General features: G+C 39.4%; 1 protein-coding gene across 1 annotated transcript in view; it reads right to left on the reverse strand.

Annotated features, from left to right (window-relative positions):
- Nucleotides 1-3,158: 3,158 nt before the first annotated feature.
- prr7 (proline rich 7 (synaptic)) overlaps nt 3,159-27,563 on the reverse strand; it is a 33,198-nt gene continuing 8,793 nt past the window's right edge. Inside the window, exons 2-3 of the mRNA XM_030745777.1 lie at nt 15,755-17,316; nt 3,159-4,622 (exon numbers count right to left, since the gene is read on the reverse strand). Of these exons, the coding sequence (XP_030601637.1) occupies nt 4,048-4,622; nt 15,755-16,118 (939 nt within the window). The 5' untranslated portion in view covers nt 16,119-17,316 and the 3' untranslated portion in view covers nt 3,159-4,047. The remainder of the gene's footprint in view (nt 4,623-15,754; nt 17,317-27,563) is intronic.

Consider the following 27,563-nt stretch of genomic DNA (forward strand, 5'->3'; position numbering starts at 1 on the left):
AGTAAACTTCAGTCTGCAGTTTCCAAATTTGTATGGAAGGGAAAGCGGCCACGTCTAAAAATGCCCATCTTACAGAGGAGGAGGGAAGATGGCGGTCTCTCTATTCCAAATTTTAAAATTTATTTTTGGTCTTTCGTATTAGGACCCTTGCTTTACTGGTTAGTTTTCTTATTTTTACCTTAGGTTGTAACCTTAACAAAACATAACACAAATGTTTAAATTATTAATCTTGAAATAATCAATTATGCAAATTGTAAACATGTAGAAAATTATAATCCAAACATGAACTTAATATTAAACCGAAAAATATAAAGTAGAACTACATTGTATGACAATGCATGCATCAATAGTAAGTATCTGGTTATACACCATGTTTCTAAGATTTGTAGGGTCAAGTACAATAACTTCAGTTTTATCTGAATTTAGAAGCAGGAAATTAGAGGTCATCCAGGCCTTTATGTCTTTAAGACATTCCTGCAGTTTAACTAATTGATTTGTGTTATCTGGCTTCATGGATAGATACATTTAGGTATCATCTGTATAGCAATTAAAATGTATGTTTTGCCTTCTAATAATACTGCCTAAGGGAAGCATGTATAATGTAAATACAAGTGGTCCTATCACAGAACCCTGTGGAACTCCATAATCAACAGTAGTTTGTGAAGAAGACTTCCCTTTGTCATGAACAAATTGGAGTCTATTAGACAGATATGATTCAAACCACTGCAGCACAGTAGCTTTAATGCCTATGGCATGCTCTAATCTCTGTAATAAAATGTTATGGTCAACAGTATCAAAAGCTGCACTGAGGTCCAACAGGACAAGCACAGAGATGAGTCCACTGTCAGAGGCCAGAAAAGATCATTTCTGACCTTCATTAATGCTGTTTCTGTACTGTGATGAATTCTGAAACCTGACTGAAACTCTTCAAATAAACCATTCCTCTGCAGATGATCAGTTAGTTGTTTTACAACTACTCTTTCAAGAATCTTTGAGAGAAAAGGAAGGTTGGAGATAGGCCTATAATTAGCTAAGACAGCTGGGTCAAGTGATGGCTTTTTAAGTAATGTTTAATTACTGACAATTTAAAGATCTGTGGTGCATAGCCAACTAATGAAAATAGATTGATCATGTTTAACATTGAAGCATTAATTAATGTTAGGACTTATTTGACCATCCTTAAAGCCTGAATTATGAAACAAAAATGTAATTTTTTGAAAATGGAGTTTTCATTGAACCTTCTCACAAATTTTACAAAATATGTCAATATTAATTTTTATATTAAATTTTTTATTTGTGGCATATTTGCCATATTTGGCTTTTTTCTTTTTCTTTCTTTTTTTTTCACAATTCATTGTTTAAAATGGATTGTGCAATTTATTTAGGTTTTTCAAGAAGAAAAAAAATCACACTGGTGATGTACAAATGTACAAGTCTTGAAAACTATTAACTATTGAAGTTAACTCAGAAATATTGATCGATCAATCAATCAATCAATCAAGCTGTGCATTTGTGAGTTATACCAGGGAGTCAGGCACTTCTCATTTGAAGCTTTCTTTTTTCAGAGGAGCCACAATATCCAGAGTTGTACACTGTGAGGCTGTAACATTATTAGGGAGATAATCCACCTCTGTGAGAGTAGAGGTTAGGTAGCTGCTCTGCACTGTGCTGGCACATGGCATTGAAGAGGATGATAGTGGAGGAATTATATCCTTAAATGTAGTTACAGCACTTTCAGAATGACTTCTACTAATGAAATGTATTCCCCACTGCTGTTTTCAGGGAATACTGTTAAATATTCAGCTTCTATCCCATATGTCAGAACAAGATCTAGAGTGTGATCTAGAGTGTGAGTGTGACATTTTGAGAACAGCCAATTGAGCATAATAATAGATTAAATGCAGTGTTGAGGCTGTCATTTTCAGCATCTACATTGATGTTAAAATCACCCACTAAAATTTTTATCTGAAATGAACACTAAATCAGATAAAAAGTCTGAGAAATCAGATAGAAACTCTGACTAAGGATAATAGATAACAAATAAAAAGTTTTCCATTTAGGGTGAAAAAGGGTAAGAGATGGGCTTTCAAATTAATTAAAATTCTGGCTGGGTCTTTGGTTGAATAATAAGCTGGAATGGAAGATTGCTGCTACTCCTCCTCCTCGACCTGTGCTTCAGGCATTCTGACAGTTAGTATGACTCCAGGGTGTTGGATCATTTAAACTAACATATTCATCCCGCTGTAACCAGGTGTCTGTAAGGCAGAATAAATCAACATGTTGATCAATTATTAAATCATTTACTAACAGATATAGAAGAGTGAGACTTAATGTTTAATAACAGACATTTAACTATTTTACTGGTGCAGGGTAATCTTTTCTGATTGATTTGTTTTTTGGTGGTCTGGGAGTAGGCACCGTCTCTATGGGGATGGCATTTTCGGGGATGACAAGAGGAAAGATGATGCAGAGAGGTATGTAAAGCCGCATTTCCATACAGAATGACTCAGCGCAGGTCGACTCGACCGGGGGTATAGGGTTATACTACTAATGAATCCTTACAGACACACTAAGTAAATAATGTGAATATAATTTACAGCTGATTCAACAGGGTGTGCGCTTTGGATAAAGTATGTTAAGATTACACTATAAGTCGTTATCTAGAGATTCATAATGAATCGAGCTACACAGGGTAAGAAAACAACTGTGCGCTGGAACAGGAAGTGGTACAATAAGAGAACCAACACCAAGTGAGCTTCCACCTGTTTTCCCATTGTGGATTTTATTTGGACTCAGCCACTGACCTGGAAAAAGTTTTCATTTCTGTTTGCTTAACCCCTGCATTTGGGTCTTTTATTCTTTCATCTGTTATGTTCGGTTTATCACACATCTGGTCAGAGAAATTTTCTTGGTTCCACCTCACAATTACCTGCATTACAATTTAGACCCACAAACAAAATAGGCCTGTGAAGGTCTGTACTCAAAAGCAACCTTGGAAAGTACAAACATAAATATCAGACAGGTAATGCTATTATTTCAACTATTATTTCAACCTGAAGGAATTCCAAGTTTATTTTTTGCATCTTTTTTATTTCACAAACCACTGGAAGAAGTGTCACAGATGAAGATGTTTTTATTTCACAAGAGCAAAAGGCATTTTTCACAAAGTTTAAAAGAATGATTCCAAGTTTGTACATGAAAAATCTTTTTTCAAATCAGAGACCCAGCTGAAGTCACCTGTGACCACCAGAAGGGCATTATCAGCAGTTTGTGGTAAAGACAACATTGAAAACAACAAAGCAGCGTGTTACAAAATGAAATCCAAGCTCTACTCACTTCTGTGGCTTTCTTGTACTCTGAAAAGTGAAAGCCAAACACCTCTAAAGGTAAAGTGACCTTCAGCACTTCAACTCTAATATCACAGACATGCTGGCCAAAGGTCACCATGTGCTCTTTTGTAGGCATTAATGCTCACAGTCCTCGAGGAGGAGACAAGCTGTGAGCAGTCTTCCAAAATCAGCATGGATAAAAGAAGAGAGGTCGTCGTGGGCTACACAGTTTCCCGGAGCCATGGCAACAGCAGCCTCATACAATAGGTTGTTCGAGTGCAGCGAGAGGAGGAGAGATCAGGGATGAATGAAAGTGCAACACGAAAAGGGTAGTTAAGGGTGGAAATAAAGGCATAGTGAGTCTGGATGAAAAGCAGGGTAACAGCTGTGCTTACTGCTCGTTTGATGCTCTTCCTCTACCTCCTTTCCTCTCCTCCTCTGGTGTTGACTCAATTAGCTTCAATATAATACCAGAAAACCTCTGACTCGACAACAGTGCTTTGAAACAGTGTGTAATATACCCACAAACAACTGAAAGCCACAGTCCTGACAGAGTTAAGTGTCAGCCTTCGCCCAGAGCTACATGGGGAAATGAACTCCTGATGCCTCTCCAGCCCTTTAACCCTCTTTGGGAAATGAAATCTCTACTTGTAGCAGCATTATGATATCAAATGTCTAACATTTGAGTTATTTTGCCTTCTTCTAAAAGGATCCAGGCCTAAACAGCAGTGCTCCGGCCCAGTAAGGGGAAGGCTGTTGGCATCCCACAGCTGGGCTCCAAACCTCTTAGTCCATGGACTCCCTGAAGCCCTTGCAACCCTCCTGGGAAACCCTGAAGCCCTCCTTGAAGTCCTTGAATCCCTCCTTGAAGTCCCTGTATTCCACCTCTGAGTCCGTCCTGATGAGTTCTGGGCTCTCTGCGGGGCATGGTAGCCATCGCGGCTGCAGCCTGAAGGGAGCGGGCTGCAGGGGGGGTGAGGTTATTGTGGTTCAGATCCATGTTGGATAGGAGGTGACCCAAAGAGTCCCAGCGCTGAGATGAAGGCAGGCGTATCAGGGAGGAATAGCCCCGGTCGGGGAACACAGTAGCTGTGGGAGGCTTGCTAGTCTCAGATGTGAACACCGGGGCAGGATCGTGGGGTTCCCTTAAAGACGACGATGCGGCTCGGAGGGGGGTGGGCTTAAGGTAGGTTCCCCCCCGCGGGTCAGCCAAGACCTCACTGTAAGGTGGTGGAGGATCCTCCATCAGGACTGCCTCCTCGTAACAAGGTGGCTTCCCAAATACATCCGTGTCTGGAAGAAAGAGAATAGGAATTAGAATAGAATAGAATAGAATATGCCTTTATTGTCATTATACAGGATGTACAATGAGATTGGAGGGCCACTCCCGTTCAGTGCCATGCAATAGAAAGTCAAACTTTTTAAAATAAAAATATAATAACCTAATATAATCTAAAAATATACAGAAAATAAAACAGTATGTAAAAAATATACAGAAAATAAAATGTTTTAAAAATACATAAAATAAGGGAATGTATAAAAATATATACATTGTAAAAAATAAAATAAGTGCATACATAGGAGTGATCGATATTGTTGAGTATGAATAATATAATATTGCACAGAGATGTGGGTGTTGCACAGTTACAGTGGGTGAGTGTGTGAGTTCAGGGTGGTGATTGCTCTGGTGAAGAAACTGTTCTTGAGTCTGTTTGTTCTGGTTTTGATGCACCTGTAGCGCCTGCCAGAGGGCAGCAGGTCAAACAGGTCAAAGCCAGGGTGTGAGCTGTCCTTGATGATGTTTTTGGCTCTGCTGATGCAGCGGGAGGTGTAGATGTCCATCAGGGAGGACATCAGGGAGGGGAGAGGGCAGCCAATACCCTCTGAAGCCTCACCCTGTCTGCCTCAGTGCAGCTGCAGTACCATACTGTGATACAGTAGGTCAGCAGGCTCTCAATGGATGAGCGGTAGAAGGTCAGCAGCAGGTCTGAGACCAAGTTGTTCTTCCTGAGGACCCTCAGGAAGTGAAGTCGCTGCTGAGCCTTCTTGATAACAGCTGTGATGTTATCTGACCAAGAGAGATCAGCAGAGATGAAGACACCAAGAAACCTGAAGGTGTGGACCCTCTCCAGGGGCTGGGTCAGTCCTGTGATTCCTGAATTAGCTTGATGAAGCAAGCGTCCTTGGATTTCTTGAAAGGCGCTATATAAATCTAAGTTATTATTATTATTATTATTATTATTATTATTATTATTATTATTATTATTATTATAATTATAAGCCAAAAACTTAAATTGTTTTGGATTTTTGATTTAGTTTTTGTTGTGGATTATTTAACATATTATTCATTAACTTAACCATGCAGTTCTTCAACTTAAAAACACATTTTTTACAGCGACTTCCCTGAACTTTAAACATATTTCAACTAAAAGCCACAGTCAGGGCCGCCCCTCACTTGCTTTATCTCTATGCGTACAGTAGCAAGACAGCACCAAAGAACAGAGTGGGCATAAATGGAGGAGCTTAAGTGGAGATGGGTTGCAAAGTGGCTTCCAGATGCAGGAGCTGTAGGTTAAATAGCGCACCCTGTCTGCGATTTGAGGGTGTGAAAAAGAGAATCAGCATCAGCTGCCAGAACTAATGCTTTGTTAAAATTTAAAGCAAAAGGAGAAAACTTTTAGATCACAGCTATTGATGACATCAACAGGACAAGTTCAGTTATCATTATTTTGTGTTCTATGATGTGTCATCATCCCAAAGTCTGTGGGCCCAGGAAACAAAATGTTAGTGGGCTTCTTCCCTGAAGCAAACTAAGGAGAGACAATAATACGAGTTTTCACTGTAATGTGGCATCCATTTATCATAATATGTGACGATGCAGTGTGATAGACTGGAATACAGTCAATATGCAACACACGCACACACTTGCTTCGTTTTCAGGTCACAATCCAAACAGCTTGTAATTACCACCTGCTCGCTGTGATACCTGTGACTGCTTGGCGGTGTGAACAAAAACCATCACTCTGAGTTTGCGCTTCCTCTTTGTCCTTTCTTGTTTTACTAAATCTCTTCCTGTCTCTCTTATATCACTCACTCCTATTTCAGGCTTACTTGTTCTCCGGCTTTTCGCCTCCCTCTCAAGACTTCATCAGTTCAAGCAGAGAAACTGCAATGCAGCATGTTGTGCAACAATAGAAACATGAAGTCATGACACACGGAGAAAGAAGAGGTTACAGGGCATGCACTTGGTGTGAATGGTTTGTAGTGCTCATCTGTACTTTGTGTGATTTAGGTTTGAAAATGAAGTCTCTTTGGGCTGGTGTTCAATTTTGCTTTGCGTTGTCAGTTTTGTATTCATACGTGATTCATACATCTCATTAGGGTAGGAATTTGTCCTGTTGCGTGGGACTGTAGCATCTGGTTCATATTGTGAACTGTAATAATGTGACAATGTGTTTCAGGTAATTTTATGGAGTAACCAAAAAGTAATATAGTGAATTACTTTGTAAATTACTTAGTAATTAAGTAATGTACCACAATTCTTTTAAGAGAAGTAATGAGTAATGTGTAATACACTACTTTTTTTGACTAACAAACCCAACACTCTTTATCACTGAGTCAGAGAGGCAAGGCTGAGATGGTTTGGACATGTGCAGAGGAGGGATAGTGGCTATATTGGACAAAGGATGTTGAATATGGAGCTCCCAGGCAGGAGGAAAAGAGGAAGACCACAGAGGAGGTTCATGGATGTAGTGAAGGAGGACATGCAGAGGGTTGGTGTGACAGAGGAGGAGGTAGGGAATAGGGTGAGATGGAGGCAGATGATTCAAACACCCTGACTGGTCTCCAGTCTATCCCTATAGCCAATTTACAACCACCAAGTAACCTAATGTGCAAGTACTTGGACTGTGGGAGGAAGCCGGAGTACCTGGAGAGAGCTCAGGCAAGCACAGGGAGAACACACAAACTCCACACAGAAAGACTAGATGGTGGATTCAAGCCCAGGACCTTCTTACTGAGGTGATGGTGCTAACCACACCACCCCTGTACCACCCACATTATTAGAATTAATTTCAATCCTAATTTTTACTGATGCACAGTGAGTGTATCCACAAAAATCTATCCGCTTGTTAAGCTGATGTATTTACTTGTCTTCCTAACGTGTTGCAGGTCTTTGTCTTTTGTAGTGTTTTTCTCAGCCTTTAAGTTTTTATTTATTTATTTTTTTTGGGGGGGGGGGGGGTGAGCTGTGGGACCTGGAAGTTGTGAATGATGTCAGACTTAACAAGTACGCATACTTCGCTTAATCACTCCGTTGTCACATCAAGAGTAGAAGCAACAAAACAGAGTTGCTTAATAATGAGACCAAGACAGTGAACCACAAATGCTGTGCAACTGTCACTAAGTCAAAATGACACAACACAAGGATTCCTACTGTTTAAACAAATTAAGGTGAATTACCTGTCACTAAAGCTTCATGATGACCATCAGCAGGCACTAGCAGGTATCTGCTTCCTGCCTTGAATGAATTTACTTCAGGTTTAGAAGTCCAAAAAAACTGCAATAATATACTGCAGTAATCACGACCTGCACAAGGCACCACTTGGAACAGAAACATGCCTGAGAGTCATTTGAGCCTGCAGTGCTCTGCAGAGATCTAATCACTGAGGATGTGAAGCTTTCCTGTGGTTCCATGGAGATGATTGTAATTTGGTGAATTTGTGTGAAATGCCTTAATTTGTTATTCTTCTCCTGATTTCCTTTCTTGCAGGATGTGCTCTGATTATGCGTCGCAACAGGAAAGCTGTTAGATGAAGTTGAAAATGTTTCTGTCAGCTGATGCTTTTGCAGCAAGTTTTGTTTTTTCCTTGTTTCTCTGCTAATTGGCTTGTTCACACCTGTTACTAATTGCACTAATGGACTGCATCTCCTTGAGCGCCTTTCGTCTGCTTACATTTGTGAGCATTTCAAATCACTGCAGTGAAATGTTCAGATGCAAATTCAGCAGAAACACCTGCACAGGTTTCTCAGCTGTTGTGCTGCTTTTAGGGAATGCTGGGACATTAATCACAGCCAACACTCTGCTGAATTCGTGCTGAATGGATTTCAGCTGACATGTGAGATAAGAGAAGGGAACAGCTTTTGTTGCACCGTGACTGAAACAACAGAAAACAAAGTGCTGAACTGTTGTGGCTTTTAAGCAGCGTGTCTGCTACCTGAGACAGATTAGTTTGACATTTTCTGACATTCAAGCAAGAAAGCAACTGGAGGTGGTTCTGCTGCAGAGAAGTACAGCAAAATATAAGATTTAGGAAAAGCATGCATTGTGCTAAACAAAAATTCCCAGAGTACAGCACCCATGACCTGACAGGCAGCCTCAAAGAGGAGAGTCTATATTTCAAGGTATTGTCAGGGACAATATAACCCTCAGGCTGCAAACAAACATCAGTCTTAGAGCAGATTTTTGGAAGAAGTGAAGGCCATTTCTATATCGAGGCTGATGAATCTACCAGAGACCTGATCAATATCTGTCAAATGTTGCACAAGCTCCTATCCTGCTTTTTCAAACACTGTGAAGGTAACTCAGCTCTTCAGCTTTTTGCACAAGCTCTGTTTAAAGCAACTGTGCAACTTCTTCAACCATGCAATAAACAATATATATAATTTAGTTCTTATTATTCTAAAATAACTGATGGGATATTAATCACTCCCCATTTTCTATAGAGCTGTGAAAAGAGTGGCTTTTACTATATTCAAGGGCAGCTCGGTGCATTTAGGTGTGTAGACATGGCTGAAATTCAAACTGAGCATCAGAATGGGACAGAAAGGTGATTTAAGTGACTCTGAATGTGGCATAGTTAGTGCCAGACGGGCTGTCTAAATATTTCAGAAACTGCTAATCTGCTGGGAAGGCAACAATAAGTCAAAAATAACCACTTGTTACAACCAAGACCGTCTGTGAACACACAAACACACTGAACCTTGAAGCAGTTAGGCTACAGCAACAGAAGACCACAGTGAGTAACACTCCTGTCAGCTAAGAACAGGAAACTGTGGTTACAATTCACATGAGCTCACCAAAACAGAAGATTGACAACATTGAAATGGTAGGGTCAGAATTTGGTGCGATCATTATGAAAATGTGGATCCATTCAGCCTTGTATCAATGGTTCAGGCTGCTGATGGTGTAATGGTGTGAAGGATATTTTCTTGGCACACTGAGCATCATTTAAATCATTTAAACAGCCTCCCTGAGTATCGTTGCTGACCATGTCCATCCCATTATGACCACAGTGTACTCATCTTCTAATGGCCGCTTCCAGCAGAATAACCACGTCACAAACCTCAGATCATTTTACTCATATTAGACCTCCAGATGTAAAAAAAAAAAAAAAAATCATTTTGTAAAACTTAAGTTTGTAAAGTTAAAAAGACACGTTTAATCAAATTAACTCAACCTGTAAGGCGATCTCAAAACTGACTAAAATAGTAATGATTTTGTTTTGTTTTGTTGTTTTTTTTTTTGGTTAAAACCCAGCAGCCAGGGGTCAAAACACGTCCAATTATTTTTCCATAAGAAGTGAGAACTGACAAGTAATGATGTCATAAACACACAAATAGAAAAAGGAAGAGAGGAGCCACAGCAAGAAAAGACTGACGAAGGCTCTGAAAGAACCGGTGCAGCTGGAAAAACTCCCTCAAAATCTGTTCATCCGCATGAAGCAGCACCTCCACGAGCACAGCACCGTGATTACTGATGAGTGTACCGGCTAATCTGGGTTCTGTAGGTGTCGCTCCGAGAGGTGAGAGATGCTGTACGTAAGGTAAAACAGATCAGATGGCAGTAAGAACATTTTATCCATTAACACTTTTTCAGAGGTATGCTGTAGTACTTGAAAAATGACCCATGCATTTGAGGCCAGCAGCAGCAGCCCACATACCAACCACCAGCCTGTTTACAGCCACCACAGCAAACATCAGTGCTGGAAACCAGCAGCTGTTTGGTGAACTGTTGCCATGAAACTGGCTGTATTTATGAATGCAAATGTGTTTCTACCTGGCCACAGTCCATCACAGATCCCTCACAGATACCTGCAGGATCACACTACTATTGTTTCTCAGCTCCGCATTAACTCCCCTGTCAACATCTCAGCTGTAAACAGTACCAGCAGCTGTCAGGATGGCTTTAAATAAACAGCAACGTCAGCAGAAATATGTGGGGCTGATGTTTCCACCGGGAGGGTCAAGCGGGTTTGAAGCTGAAACCACTCCCAGGATCAGGCTAATGGGAAACATGGAGGTATCTACTAGATAAAACTGATCCTGTTCAGCTGCTCTGCCGGCCTTTAACCCATCTGAGCCATCAATGATAAGAACCTTTAACTGTATGCCAGCCATTCCCAAACCTCAGACTGCCGCATGCAAGTTCAATGCCGTTAAAGGTAAAACCAGGAGCTGAAGCAAACATCTTTCTGCAGTTTTAATCTGTGTGGCTGTGCCGCAGAGGAGGAATCATTAACCACTGGTCTGAACTGAGCTGACAGAGCTGCTCCCAGTGTGAACATCTTGTAAAAGCCTGTCAGAGTAGCACATGCTGGCTGTGTGGGTCGACAGCAGAGTGATGCATGTCATCCAGCTTTCTGAAGCCAAACTCTTCAACACATCGCTTTGTCAATGACGTCAAAGCGTGTTACATCAATTCAGGTTGAAAATACGATTCAAACTAGGATCACATCTATCACTTATACGGCAAACCCAAATCAGGGTTCATACACCTTTTCCAGGATCAAATTCAAGCTCTTTTTAAGCACTTTCAAGGTCAATTTTCCAGCACATTAACACTGGGATACATTTTTATACAAATACATACATACTCAAAATTATTTCACATTTTTTTAATCACATTAAAAAGATGGTATTATGCCATAAGTCACTTGACAGAAAACAATAGACCCTTTCACTGTTTGTAAACAATGATGACGTAAGTAACGATGCACGTGCATTTTGGACACAGAAATATGGCGGAGTTTAATAGAGTTTCAATCTACGAGAAGGTATTATCAACGAAAGATCGTGAAAACTACCTGCAAAAATTAGCTTTGACCACCGGCAACCGACTCCCCGATTCCTGTGGTACGTTAGCAAGTGGCAAATATCCAGTGGCCAGATATGCCATTGATGTTTGGACCCGGAAATGACGTCGGACTTAAAGACCGGATAGTGCCATTAAATATTAGGATATAATGCAAAGTATGCAAAGGTCATTTTTGGCACTTTTTTGGGGGGGAGGATTATAAATAAGATATTATATGTCTGTATGAACCCTGTTTGTTATCACATGAATAACAAAGATTTAATAATTATGCGACCTTCCCCACCAGGAGTTGATCTCTGCATAATGTCTTGATATGGAGAATAATCATGCAAGCAAAAAACAAAGATTTAACCATATGACCTTGATGTCTGACCTTGACTCCAGTCACACCACATACAGTCCCAACCTTGATTTGGTATCAGCTATCTACCTATGAACTTTGGTAAGTGTAAGTGTAGGCCAAACGGTTCCTTTACTATTGAGCAGACACTTTAATGGACGCCGCCTGCCCACCATGGGTGATCACATAATATGTCCCGTCTTTCGACAAGCGTATAAAAATATTAAATTCAAAAAGGAAAAAAAATCTAATTTTGAAGGAAACGAGGCAAATTTTCAAGCCACAACCTGGAGAATTTAAGAGAAACAAACTGCCAAATTCAAGGGGGAAAAGTGGTGAATATGCAAGAAAAAAAAGTCAAAGTCAGAGAGTGATGAGAACACCACAAACACTTCTTTCTATTCATATTATCAATGCCAGGAATGAACTGTAAACAACACGATCTTAATGAGAAAACCATCTGTATCTGCTGCATGTTCTGCTTGGCAGCTACTATGAAACTATCTTCAGCACTACAGTGTTTTTACCAGATACCTCGTAAAACTATTAGCGGCTGCTTCACACACAGCTGTAAATGCACCAAAATTGTTTGCTCAAAGAGGCTAAAAAGCTTCTTTCCACTTTGCTGTAAAACATAGAGCTGCTCTTACCTCCTCTCTGCTGACGAGTTTGACTGAAACAGCTTCTCTGGGGTCTCAGCTGGTGAGCACCTGCTTCTCTTTTAGCTCTGCTGCTGCCTGGATACTAAACCTCTTCATCAGTCTGCTTTGTAGCCAAGACTCCAGCAATCTTTTGTTTTATCCTGTACTGTCTGTCTCTGCTCATTAATCGTCTTTGAGTGCAGCTGATGCTATTTTACCCCTTTCCCTTTAACTCTTTTGTTAATTCCTCTTCTTTTTTAGATCTGTGCATATTGTCAAAGCTCTTGATTGCTTTGTTCCTCCTTCATAAAGCAAGCTGCTCATTATGCACCTTGTTTTTCCTCTGTAGATCATTTAGAAACAAGAATTTGAGTAATTGAGTAAATATGAGTACATTCTTGCACAACTAGGACATTTTTCAACAAAAATGTGCGCTTTAATCCAAAACTTAAACTACATCTATTTCCCAGAGCTCCTCAGAGGGCTGTTCAAACCCCCAAAATGTTGAGTTTATTATCGTAAAAGCGAGAACCTGACAAATACCTTTAAAGGACTGAAAACATTAGACAAAAACCTGCTGACAGTTTTGTTTCTGGGTGTTTAAAGTGAACTAATTTATGGTTGTTCAAATTAAACATGGCCAAAGTTTCACAGAACGAAATCAGTGTAAAGTTAATGTTTCAAACTGATCAGTCAGTTTCTGACAGTTTTTTCTATTTTTCGACCTGTGTTATGTCATAGAGAGTGCATATCCTAATATGGTTATATCAGGCACCAAAGCCACACCGTTCTGCTGGTCAAAGTTTCTGCTTATGAGGGGCAGCTAATCACAAAAAGGCCGGCTTGAAAGGGAGGGGAGGAGCTGAAGGAGAAGCTCAGGCCATGTCCACATGTACACGGGTGTTTTTCAAAATGGGGATTTTTCCAAGTGCATTTTGAAAAATAGCTATGTTCACTTGAGCACACAAGAGTATGTCAAAGCAAGAGGTGATGATATAACCCTAACAGTGAAGAAATGTTGACCAATCAAAAGCCCAAAAACAGTAGCATGGTGCACAATCTGATGTAAAAAAAAAAATAGATGCACGCCTTTGACACTGCAAGATAAACTCTCCATTTTCCTCATCCAAGTGTAAATGCAGAAATGGTGTTTTTGAAAATCTTCACCCTGACATGAGTTTTCAGCACTGGTTTCAGTGATCAAAAAAATGGTTTACGTCTGGACGAAAGCCCTAAACTCACAGCAAAAGCTACGTTTGCCAAATGTGTAGATGTAGCCTCAGACGCCAAAAGGATTATTCTGAACTGGAAATCATGCAAAGCTACTGAGGAAAAAAATATATATATAAAGCTGCAAATCAGCAGTATTGGTCCCACACTGTAAATGACATGTACTATGTGGGTTTATTAAGACGTCAGCAAGATTTTTCCCCTTCTGAGTTTAATCCATCCACGGTAATTGCATTAGGAAGGGGGGGCGGCGGGGGGGTTCATGGTCTTGCTGATTACACTGATACTGTGTAAACCTGCACCTCGCAGCCTCTGTTTCTTTCTTCTAATCACTCTTATTTCATTGTTGCTTATTCCATCACTGCTCGGTCTCCACGACTGGCTGTCGCCTACGCCTCAGCGGCAGCTGTCACCACGACGCCTGCGGGGGAACGCTGCCTGGCACAAAGAGAGGGAGGTGGAAACTGGCAACTAATCTGGGAACTATAAGAAATTCTCCTTCTTTCCTTTGCTTCTCTGTCCACATCATATATGTTTTCTCTTTCTTAGCTATGTTTTCTTTGGAGCTGAGTTCACATTACGAGTCGTAGGGATGAAAAAAGACTTGCAAATACAGAGCAAACAGGTTTGGTTATTTGCTGGTAATTTTGCACTCAGCAGCAGAGAACTGAGTAATGTTCTGCTTGAGCAAGTTTAAGATGAGATGAATAAATGCAGGAGGGGGGTACTGTGAATGCCGACTGCAACTCTTCCCTTTCTGGAGATTGTTTTGAGCACTATTGGAAATGGAAAGCTTGAATCTGCGTTTTCCAGATCATTCCTGTGCGGCCAATGGGGCTGTCTGTCTGATGAATGAAAGGAAGTGTCCGAATCACGAACACGGCACATAGTCACAAGCCTTCACTGGGGGAAGGAGGGGGGGCAGTATTACTCAAGTCAAATATTTTTTTTCCTCAAATTATTACTGTATTTACAAAATATGTTCTACAATACAATGTGCTCCTTGAAATTTTCTTGCTTAGCTCACTTTTACTGCTTTTTCACTCAGCATATGCAAATAATACTATAGAAACAAATTTATTAAAGATAATTATAAAAGGTTTAAAATTAAAAACACTGCAAAATTAACTAAAGCTAGCAACAGGATGTAAAATAACTGCTTTGCTTTGTCCAAAATATATGTGTTTTGTTGAGCATCAACTGAAGTCAAACTAAGCATGCCACACTTTTTTGTAATACCAATTTGTACCAGAATTTGTGACATATTTTAATAATAAACACAAATCAGGAATAAAAAAACATGTTAATTAAATATATTATACTGATTAATTTTGTTCTTGTGAATCTCAGAGATTATGTTTTCAGCTTTATTTTCTGAGGAATGTTGTGTTGCATTGTGTTTCAGTAGTGAAACAATAACGGCCTTGGTTTTTTTTTTTACTCAATCTTAATTTGTTTACTAGTCAAATGTGGCTTTTATGTTCATTGAAAGTTTTTTGTTATTGTTTGCAAGGTATAAATAAGTTCTTAGTAAATCAACATTTGATCCAGAAATAACTATTTCATATCTGCAAATGAACCAAACTGTGAGTTCTGTATTATATTATTTGTTATAGTTTTTATGAACCGAACTGTGCAATTTTGATCCATTACACCCCTAATGGCAAAGACAGAAAACTCAGTCGCATCCATTTACTGTATGAGCAATAACAGCTAATAAAATACTAAAATTTCATTAACAAAAACTAAAGCACAAATGCCATTTTATTTGTTAGATACCGCTGACAGTGACTCAAAAGGCACCATGAGCACAGACACAGTCAAGAGATGCAACCTAGCAGTGAGCTAGCACAATTGTCAGTTAAAGCAGCCACACCCCTAACTCAACTTTTTAAGACCCCCCATACAGTTTTTAAGGTGGAACCTATCTAGAGACCAAAACCGTTGTTTGTAGCAGGCTGTAAGCATGTTTACTTCTGCTGTAAATTTGAACATTTTAACATGGGAGTCTATGGGGATCAGCTCTGGTGAAGTCAGTCTCAAGTGGACATTAGAGGAACTGCAGTTTTTGGCAAGCTCATGATCTTTTTTTCACCTGTGAAGGAAGTGAAATGATTACCTGGCATGCTGACCCAGGTCGCTTGTGGCAAGGGATGGGGAACCTGTAGAGGAAGAGGAGGCGACAATGTCTGAGGAGGGTTGAACTGTGGTGGCTCTCTGGGCAGCTGTGGAGGCTGTTGTGGTGGTGGTGGTGGTGGTGGTGCTGGGGGAGGAGCAGCAGGTGGGTATCCAGCGGGGTGACAGCTGAGCGGCTCCATCTCTACAGTCCGCAGACACTGCTCCCTCAGCCTCTCCTCACGGCGGCGCTTCAGCCGGCGCTGCAGGAAGCTGCAGAAACAGCAGAGCATGACGATGAGGGCCCAGACCAACCAGAAGCCAGCGAAACAGGCCAGGAAGGTATAGGTGCCCTGCGACATCACCATGGCGGTGACAGGGTGATCAGCAAGTTCCCCCCGAGGCAGGAAGAGAAGATTTCAGATGGGCGGTTTTGGTGGTCCTCTAGAAACTGAGCAAGGTCGCTTTTGGTGAGAAAGATGGGAGAAAATGAGGCATAAAAAAGACAGTAAGTTCAGCGTCCTGACTTAAATACAGATGGAGTTATGATCCTTCACCAAAGCATCTGCTTCTGATGCTGTGCTTGACATGAAAATGGCCTCAAATTTCTTGTTTAAATATCAAATGGCACCAAAGACCATTCAAGCTCCTGCCTGAAGAAGTTCAAAATTGTGGGAATAAAAAAGTAATTTAGAAAATAAAAAACAGAAATCCAGTAAAATTCAATAACAGCTGAAGTTGTTCTGGAACACAGCTGTCACATGGCTGAATATTTAATAGTGTTCGTTGTGCTTACGAAGGGCTGGCAGTCAATAAAAGCTTCCTCAATAAGACGTGTAATCGCACGCATTAGTGTCCTAATTACATAAGATCCATTTGGAGATAAATGAGTATAATTCACAGGATGTGACAGAAGAACGGAGGGATAAAAATTACATTTTTGTTCAAATTACATGCTGCATCAGCACTACAGTCAGTGAAAAAAGTATAAATAAATCTTTGTGCTTTTTTCTTTTAATACTGAACATAAATATTAGTGATCAAAACTGTCTTCATTTCTGTTTACGAGACTCCTCCATCTCTCCGGATGTTTCAGATGATAGCCCTCTGCTGCCTGAAATACGCCTCATTCCGATGGAAATCGGTGTGAATCCCACACAGTCACACTCTGTTATTCCAAATGACTACAGATGAACTCCCCGGTGTTTCAACTGCAGCAAACCTCCATTTAAATTCCCAGAAAGGCTCCAGCAGCCCGATTTCAATAATTCACCCTCTCAGGAAGTTTCTGCTTTGCTCCTGCTGGAGAATAAAACTGTAACGGTGGTATCATTGTCAGATTTTCAAGGCTGATCTCAAACTAAAGGAAGTGAATACGGTCTCTGGGATGGATGAACTGAGGTGACATCCAATCAGAAGCGCCAAAAAAGAAACACGGCAGTCTGTTCATCCACGTGAAGCCAAACAGCTGGTCCCTTCAGGGATGCAGGGGGGGGGCCGGAGTAGGGGGTCCGTCAGATTTCTTACCCCTCAGATCCCAGCTGGACTGCTCGGCCTCACGCTGCCCTGCAAAGACACACGGGAGGCCGTCATCAGGACAAATTCAGCCAATATTTTTGACACAGTAAGAACTCAGAGCAGTAAAAACAGCACAGAGGCCGAGATTTCAGCTGTTCGTTCAGGATTATAACGCAACCTCAGTTTTACACTTCAGAGCAGAAAAAATATTCACAGTGGTGATATAGAGAACGAGGCAGAGTTACTGGGAAAGATTAAAAATACAAATTAAAATCAGTGAATTATTAATTAATTTTCTACAGTTGATAAACGGGAATTCTTTTCTCAGTTTTAAAAGTCCTAAAATTCTTTAAAAATCGTACCTTTAACATTCTTTAACATAGAGTATTTAAAAAAAAAGAGAAATCACATTTTGGATTAAACATTAACAAAAATCTTTCTAAAAAGTCTGGATTTAGCACATGATGGCATACCTGAGGAATATCACACTGAAGTTGGATAGAAAAGTGTTTGGGTTTTTTTTTTTATTCAGGTTTTATTAACTGTGAAGTACTGTCACAGATCACACATCCAAATATTTCAGGGATTTCAAGCTTCCATGTTAAACTGGGCTCCACTCCTGAGAGTCTCTAGTCACATAGTACCAGATATTTACCTAAAACATCTAAAGGACCAAGAGGCAGTTTTCAAGATAATTCAATGTTAAAATGACACTTGATGAACTGACATGGAAATCTAACTTTAAAATAATGAGTTAGTTGCAATTTCTTTCCTGCATTTCCAGCATTCTTTTCTAGTCTAGTTTTAATTTAAATTGAGTTATAGGTCAGTGATTTGATTAAATAATTACCCTAGTATATTAGCAGGAATGTAAAGGTTTTATTGCAGGAAATCAGAGCTGTCACGTCTCCTGGGCTGTCTGGGACCCTTCTGGGTTGTAAAATGTTATTTTTCCTCTATTTCTTCTACAAAGTGTGACAGATGTTTATTTTTCAACTTTTTTTATTGTTCACAAATTTCAAGAAATACTATATATTAACATTTATCTTCATTTTGGATGTATTTCCATCTAGGTTGAATGGTTAATAAATTTCTGTGTGCTGCAGTTCAGTGAAGAGCTTTCTAACAAATCTTCAGAGATGACATAGCCCCCAGCCTTACAAACGTCTACTTGCACATGGGCACACATTAACAACCATTGAATGGATGAAAAACAAACTACATATGAATGATGCTTGGCTAGGGAAGTTGTGCCTTTTGCTGTGCCTCTTGTTTGATAAGCTCAGTGATGGTTGACCTACAGCCAAATTAGTTTCCATTCCAATATATCACATATTGTACAAGGAAAACATTTGACATTGGAGCTGTATTGGCCAACGTGTCTATTGTTTTTATATTACTGTAACTGATTGGTGATTGGGGTTTCTTTTGGTATGTGATAGCACACATTAGAAACTTTATGTTTTGAGTTAAAACTCCAATAGATTAAGATAGATGCCTGCATCTGCTGAAGGCTGCAAATCTAAATCGTGATGATTTTCCCCTCACTGCAATGACAGGAACAAGTAAACATGTTATTCCCAGAAATGTTGCAGAAACTCCTTTGGACATTTTGTTCCTTCAAATCTCACACTTGGCGGACAGAAGATCCTGAAGGGTTTCATGTCAACGACCCTAGACAGACAGACGTTAGACTGCAGACCTCCATCTGGAGAGATGTGACCCCCCCAGAACTTTTCTCTGAAAATCGTGCTAACAGATGATTTTTTTTACTGAACTGCATGATGGTGCTGGTGCTGGAGGATTACAGGGAGATGGTTTAAATGTAAAAAGTTCTACTGTGTTAAATAAATGTCATTTTTCAATGTTACATCTACCCCAGCTCTATCAAGGCTGTGCAATGACAAAGATATCATGTACATTTGTTAAGTTTTGGTTTTGATTTTCTTTTGATTTATTTAATGTCACCTTTTATTCAAATTAAGCTGTTATAACAAGTATTTCTACATTAAGGAATAAATATGAGCAAATGATTAATTTCCACATATACTGACAGTCCTTCGGTGAGACATCAAAGTTAATAGAACTATCAAGTTATGAAGCTTTAATCTCATTTGCTCAGGAACAAATGAAACACCAAAATAAACCAAACATCAAACACTAGATATCATCTAAGTGAATTATATCTTCCAGGGGTTTTGAAAACGATGTGCCGGGAGTCATCTGCTCTCTCCGGGTATAGTGAGCCTCGACCGCCTGGTCAGCTGACAGTTGGCGAGGCGAGCTGGCTGTTAGACCAGCGGGAACGGACACCTCCGAAAATGTCAGGACACTTTTGCAATTAAGCGATATCTTGATAACTCGAGCAGATATTTGAGGTTTACACATCTACATTATTTCGTGCAACAGCTTTAGCTTGCAAAGAATCCCCTGAGTATATGAACTGGGACACAGCCTTTGTCTTCGTCTTCTGTCTGATTCCATGATTGTTTCCACCTGTGTCTGAGAGTAACTGAGTTCCCTCTCTTGTAATTGTATGTCCCACCACCTGTGTCCCGTTCCCACCTGTGTCCCATTCTACATTGAGCACTCAGTGTATCTTTTTGTTACCTTTGTCAAATTGTCTTTGAATGTTTGATTAAAATATTTTCTTGGGAATTTTCTGGGTTAGCTGTTGCAAAAAGCAAAGAGCTCTTGAAGGATGTTTTTTTTTTTTCATTTCAAATTATTTTCCTGTAAGGTTAACCCTCTGATTTCTATGCCATTGTCTCTGACAATCCAAAACCTAGCCCTAAACAATTAGAATGTAATTGAATGTAATGGAACAAAAAAGATGATCATTCTGATCCACTCAAACAATGTAGATTTTTCTAGAATGGTCTGTTTAATCTTTCTCCAACATTTAGAGTTCAGGTTACCACCAGACCTCAGATGGTTAAAAACCAAGATATGAGACATCTGAGACTGTTTTCAGGACTTTGCATTGAGAATCTTTTTACACTATAAACATGCAACATTTTGGGAATGTTTTATAAAAAAAAAAACAAACAAACAAAATTATAACCTGAAGAGTATACTATGAAGGAAGTTCAACAAAGCCAAGCTGTCATTGCATTAACTTGTTTGACAAAACCCAAAAAACCCCAGTCAGATATCACAGGTATCATGATGGTGGTTATCAACTTTCTTTGTTAACCCAGGCCTCAATTCACTCTCCTTCTGCACAAAGTGGACCAACTGCCTACTCCAATCAGAGACATTACCAGAGGAACGGGTGATCTAGGTCTGTAAGGAATATAAAAAAATATAACATATAAAAATATTATACATAAAATGCAAAACTTGTACTGCAGAGAATCGTTAATGTCGTGATTTGATCATCACAAGATCAGGGCAGCTGTGGCTCAGGTTGTAGAGCAGGTTGTCTACCAAATAAAAGGTGGGTGGATTAATCCAGTCCACATGTTGAAGTATCCTTGGGCAAGATACTGAACCGCCAGTTGCACCTGGAGTGTGAATGTGTGTGAATGTTACACAAAGGCACTTTGACACAGATAAAAGTGCTGTATGAATGTGTGTGTGATTGGGTGAATGATACTGCTAATACAAAATGCTTTGAGTGCTCAACTTGAGTAAAAAGGCACTATATAAGTACCAGATCATTTTCCGTAAAGTTTATTTCTGACATGACAGCTGCACATTAGAGCTCCAAACCTTTAAACTGCATAACATTTAAACATTAAAGGTTATTCAGTATATTTAGCTCTGATTCTGTCCCACAGCCTAAAAAAAAGGAGATGTGGAAATCACTTAATTTGTCACCAGATCAAAGTTGATTCTCAGGTATGACCTTTCTAATCTGTGTTCTAGCAGATCCAGTTCCAGCAGCGTGAAACTGATTAGGAGCAAGCGTTAAAACATTTACGCATTTTCTGTCACCATCTGAAACAGTGTGAAATCTCCAACACTGTGATGCACAGTTTGCACTGCTGTAACTTCATAAACTGGGCTTCATTCAGTGGTGTTAAGCTGCATGAGGTGCTTATATAAAACTTATTCCTTTAGCAGAGAATCTCTATCACACTTACAGGACAGTGTAAATAAAAAGATGAGAGTCTGTGGCCAATTTTAAAACAAAACTCCAAACATAACCTGGCTGGGGTCATTTACCACACTGAAGTGTTTCCCCTCACCGTCAAGGGGACCTCCACATGTGCACTGCAGTTATTAATAACAAGATGACTATTAATTTTCTACAGTTAATTATCTCAAAGTTTTCTAAGTTGAAATTCTGAGATAAATATGGAATTTGCATTCCTCCCATCATTTTGCTAGCCCTGAACTAACATTATGAATTCTTGTAGTTATTGTAGTCTAGTAATCTTCTAGTTGTTCTCCTTTAAAGTTGAAAATTTTAACATGGGAGTTAAAGTGGACACTCGAATTACAGTTTTGGGCACTGGGAACCACCCTAAACCTGTTTTATTTTTGGGATTTTGTGGTTATTGTGCTTAAGAAAGATAACCAAAAAGAGTTATGCTGTCATATAAATTATTCTCAAGGAGTTTTTCTTTCTCGTCAGTCTGAATGACTCATGTGGGAATCCCTCTCACGTTGAAATACTCTCAGCAGTTGGAATTACTGCATGAGTAAAGCTGAACTGAAAACATTTCCTTCAGTTGTAAAACAACATATCTGACCTCCTCCTGCTGCATTAAAAAAAAAAAAAAAAACCTAAATAAATGACTTGAAAGTTGAGGGTGCTGTGTTTTCTTCTTTGAACTGGAAGCTTGTGCTGTATAATCTTTTTCTTTATCCCATGCCCCCCCTCCATCTTACACCTCCATATCACCTTTGGGAGTCACACCCTTGTGTCTGTTGCAATTTAATACTGTTCAGCAGTGGTGATTCATCAGCTGAGAGCCTCGGTGAGGTCGCACAGCCGCTGATATTTCAATCTGCTGCAAGCACTCGTATGGAAGAAAGGCTTTGTTTACTCCCCACGCTTCCTGCCTGTCCAACACAGCCATCAAAGAGAAGCGATACACACTCACATCTCAACCTCTGCACCCACAACAATACACATAATGTTCACTCTATTTTTATCTGCTATTCCTTTTGTCTTTTAATGGCTCTCATTCGAACTACAGTCTAAAATGAAGCTGTTCTCCGGGAGTTGAGGGTCAATAATAATAAAAGCAGCGGCGGATGCAACACAATTAAACCTCTTTAAAAGGAGATGTTTCGGGATAATACATGCTAATTGGTGCTTTTATCTGCAAAGCTGTTACAACATTAAAGAGACAACTTGACTGAGCTGTCAAAGCAGAGAAAATCCAATTGCTTCACAGAGCGATGAAAAACCATGTCATTGGCTATTTCAGCATTTTCCATCTCTGTTGATGAGGTCTGATAGCCCTACTCTACCTTCTGTAATCCAGTTTAAGTAGAGCCAGACTGATTGGAGTTTTTTTTTTGTGGGTCTTTACCCGTAATACAAAGCACCTTGAGGTGACTGTTTGTTGTGATTTGGCGCTATATAAATAAAATTGAATTGAATTGAATTGAACTGAATTAAACTGATATGGGATTTTTAAGACTGATATGGATGTCAGTCTGGTGATTCAAAAATATGATACGTCGTCTGATTTTTTTTTTCTTTTAGACACAAAAACAAACAGATATGCCAAATGTTTATATGTAGTTATTGCTGAGTCCTCAGTCATATCACATTGCAGTTTAAATATAAACTTATTTTACTGTCACAACCAGTTGTGGCTTACTTGTTTAGACTATGCCCGACTGCTCAGATCGACTGGTTGTTTTTGTAGCATCCCAAACACATGATGCCAACAGGAAAATTGCAGAGTGCTCTCTGGTGGACAAACTATGCAGTGTCAATACAACATGGTTGAAGGGTGTTTCTCCCATCTATTCTTTACTTTTTCAATTTTCATTTATCACTGTCATAAATGTTGATACCATTATATCAGCAAATAACTGATATCAGCTGATATATCGGCCTCAGCTCTAATTTCAAGTCATATACTGCACATTAATATGTTAGGATCAAACAGAAATAAGACATCTAAATATCAGAAATGTAAATTCCAACAAAGTTAAAGTCAACCAAGTTGTTACTTTTTCCATACTATCACAATTGGGGCAGGGGGTTTCAAATGAGTTCTGTGTGTGTACAGTATGTATATTTTGGAAGTCTAATTTTGGCCCATTATCTCAAAAATTCTCTTATTAAGTATCTTGAAATTTCAACTTTCTGAGTAACTTGAAATCTGTTGATGCTGAACTAAAAATTTTGAGTTATTCAGTCAAACTGTCAAGATAGTAATCTGAAATTTTGACTTCTGGATGTCCCAAATACATAAATAAATAATCATTGGTGGAAACAAGCTTCCATAGTATATATATACATTTCAGAGTATATTCCTAATATGGTGTATGGGTGACCTCTACACCTCAGGAATAGATTAGATTAGATTCAACTCATTGTCATTGTGCGCACAAGGCACACAACGAAATGATCGTTCCAGATCACTCATCCAGAGACGAGCATCTGCGGTCATGCAGCCAGACACCAGCACTACCGTTAGGTAATGTGGTTTAAGTGTCTTGCCCAAGGACACAACACAGCGCAGGGACAGGGGCTCGAACCTGCAACTTTGGCTGCAAGGCGGGCACCTACCCACTGCGCCACTGCCACGAAGAGGTCACCCATACACCATATTAGGAATATACTCTCTTGCTTCAAATACCTTCTCTTCAAAATTTCTATTTATGAGGGGCAGCGAATCAGAAAAAAGGTGACTTCCAGCCAGAGGGGCTAAAACGGCTTGTTTCAGAAAAAGACTGAAGTGAGAGGCTGCACCAAGGCCCAGTCTAAGCTAAATAAACACAGTTTTATATTTATCAGTTTCATGGTCATCTGCTCATGGTTACTGCAGCTTGGTTAATGTATAAAGCATGAACACAACAAGTGTTTCAAGGATTTTTTTTCTTTTAGAGTTTTCAATGAAGCAGTTTTGACTCTTGACAAGCTAAAGACTTTCAAAGCCTCCATCAACTTCTGGAAGTCTGAAAGATGAACTAAGAATAAGATTAAGATAGTGTTTATTTGTCACATGCACAGTTATACACAGTACAATGCACAGTGAAATGTATTTTGTACCTGCAACCATATATACACACACATATAAATAATAAGAAGAAGAATAAAAATAAAAAAGTAATTCACACTATACACTATACTCTATATACTATACACTATGCACACTTTTACGTGGAATTATAGATTATAAATTATAATATTTACACTGTGCAATAATGGTCCAGTTAGGGCTCAGAGTTGAGCAGACGGATGGCTTGTGGGTAAAAACTCTTCTTCAACCTTTCAGTCTTAGCCCTCAGGCAGCGGTAACGCCGGCCTGATGGGAGCAGGGAGAAGAGAGAGTGTCCGGGGTGGCTGGGCTGTTTTAGGATCTTCATGGCCCTCAGCCTGCACTGCTTGGTGTAAATGTCCTGCAGGTTGGGGAGGGTGGTTCTGATGGTCCGTTCAGCTGAACGAACCACCCTTTTTAGGGCCATGAAGTCCTGCTTGGTGCAGTTTCCCATCCAGGTGGTGATGCTCCCACGCATGATGCTCTCGATGGTGCAGGTGTAAAAGTTCCTGAGCACCTTGAGTGGGAGCTTGAAGTCTCTCAGCCGCCTATTCTTAAAGTTTATTCTTCTTAGATAAACAGCAGAAAAGTAAGCAGACATTATACTCCCCCTCCAAAGTAATAAATAAATATATTAATAATAATAATAAGATAAAAGTAAAACTTCCATTAGACTTTAACAAGACAAATTGGGCCATATTAAAACTTAAAACTGCACTTATCCTGGATGTCCTCACCTCTGCAGACTGTAAAATTGTAAAATTTTATTACAACTATGTTTCCTATCAGCTGATAATGACAAGTGGTAGAGGATTTCTTTAGAACCAATAATTTAGCAAAAGTAGTAATAAAATACTATGAGAACACCTCACTACACATAAAACTGTATTACTGGCAAATTCTACATAAAGTATCAAAAATAGAAGTATTTATTCTGCAGAAAAATCAGAATAAATAGTGTTATATGGATCAATATTATTGCTGCTGATATTTATGGCTGAGCTCTATAGATATTATAATATAATATAATTGCATGTTCTATTAAACTGGACATGGCAGGAGTTCCGCTTTCCATCGTCAAAGCTTTCATTACTAACATGGTATTGAGTTTCTTATATCACACATAGAGGTAGGGGAGGTTACTAAGAGAAAGCTCATCTGTTACAGTAATCCCTCGCTACTTCGAGGTTCACTTTTCGCGGACTCGCTGTTTCGCGGGTTTTTTGCGGTTCTTGTTCTACACATGCGTAGTATGTGTTGTACAGTAATGCATATATTTGGTGTATAAGTGTGTGGGGAGGGTTTATAAAAACTTAAAATAGTGTATAACTACTAAAATAATGTACAAGTATTAAAATAAATATAGCGTCCCTACTTCGTGGATTTTCACTTATTGCGGGTGGTCCTGGAACGTAACACCCGCGATATATGAGGGGTTACTGTATCTATGATAAATGTGAGTGCTTGTTTATTTGCGAATACTAGCTCTGTTTCACAGAAAGTGCAGATGGTAACTGATCTCAGAGCAGTGAAAACAAAGCCAGAAGCAGCTTAACTTGTAGGCTAATCTCAGTCTCCTGTCAAAAACCAGAGGTTTATCCACAATGCACATGCACAACCAGCTGCAACCTGCAAGCTTGACAACCTCCAGCCACTGTTAGCAGGGGGTGACACGGGCACGAGAACACCTATCCCATACCAACTTCAGCAGCTCCGTAACCAAGTGCTGTTAATTCTGCTTCCAGAGACAATAGCCAACTGCGGCCACAAGATGGCAGTAATATAAAGGAAGGATGCAAACAGGCATCAGAAATTTTTGACAGAATGTTCTTTAAGATAAAAGGAGGGAGATTGCATTAGGTATGTTTTAATTGATGTCTTTTTTTATTATAATTCTTAAAAGAAGCACTGTTTGCCTTGCTTGCCCTGATGGAAGGCCACTGATAAACAGTTATTAAACACCTATGGATGCTATGATTAAAAGCTAATAAATTTGGTCAAGGCGCTTCCTTAGAAGTCACAGGCAGCTCTAAAGTCTTTCAGAACAAACTATGTATACATGGAGGAGGATTTTAAAGTGCAAACTCTTATTGGTTCTAAATGTGTAGAAGAAACCTATCAAATAACATCTCTGAGTTCAGAGAATAGTCAAGAGTCTGAGGATAATTAAAGCTTCTTGTGGTGAAAACTTTTCCTTGAAGGCTGCATGTTGAGGCAGCTGAGGTATGTGAGAATCCCACATCAGTTTAAACCCATTTAACCAGCTCCTGACTGGGCATATTTTAAACCGCTTTACCATTCAGAGCTCACATCCACTGACACGAACAGCGCAAAACAAATTCCTCCTCATCTGCAACAGTTTCAGGTATTTCTTCATCAAACACTCCAACAGTAAGAAATTGCTGCTCTGCACTAGACCTACGTCACTCTTACAATAAGCCCTACAGACACATTTCTGCATCGTCTGTTTTTAAGCATCTTAATAGAAACAACACTGCCAACATCAGGTCAGACCGGAAATTACTACACAGTCCTCTTTAACTGCCACGGGTCAGTGTTAATTTTGACAGCAAATTTTGATTTAGTTTTAGTCATAGTCTCCTGACAAAAATGTAATTTAGTTTTAGTCATAATTTAGTCATCTGAATAGTTTTAGTTTTAGTCTAGTTTTAGTCGACTAATTAGCGTAAGAATATAGTCGACTAAATCTACAGTCGATTCAGTCGACTGAAATATAAAGGGTGTAAAATGTAAATGCTTTTTCTTCAGTTCCCTTGAATTAGTCATTATACACACTTACATTAAATTAAACATTTATTAAAAGTTATGGAATACTATTAATACTTGAAAGACCAATACACGCACAAACATATTGAACAAACAACATCTTTATTTACCTGACCTTGTTTATTGAGCATGTCAGTTGAATATTGATGAGTAGGCCTGCTCTGCATGAAAAATTCACAGGCTAGTTTGGTCTTCCCGGGTTTAGAGCAAATTTGTGCAACTGTGCGTTTGATTGGACGTTTTCCTAACTTGTCCCTGCCTTTCACAAAATTAAATAATTTCTGATTGGATGTCATCCCCGCCAAGCATTTTTATCTCCTGTTCATTCGTTGA

This window comes from Archocentrus centrarchus, chromosome 14, assembly GCF_007364275.1.
Source record: "Archocentrus centrarchus isolate MPI-CPG fArcCen1 chromosome 14, fArcCen1, whole genome shotgun sequence".
NCBI lineage: Eukaryota > Metazoa > Chordata > Actinopteri > Cichliformes > Cichlidae > Archocentrus > Archocentrus centrarchus.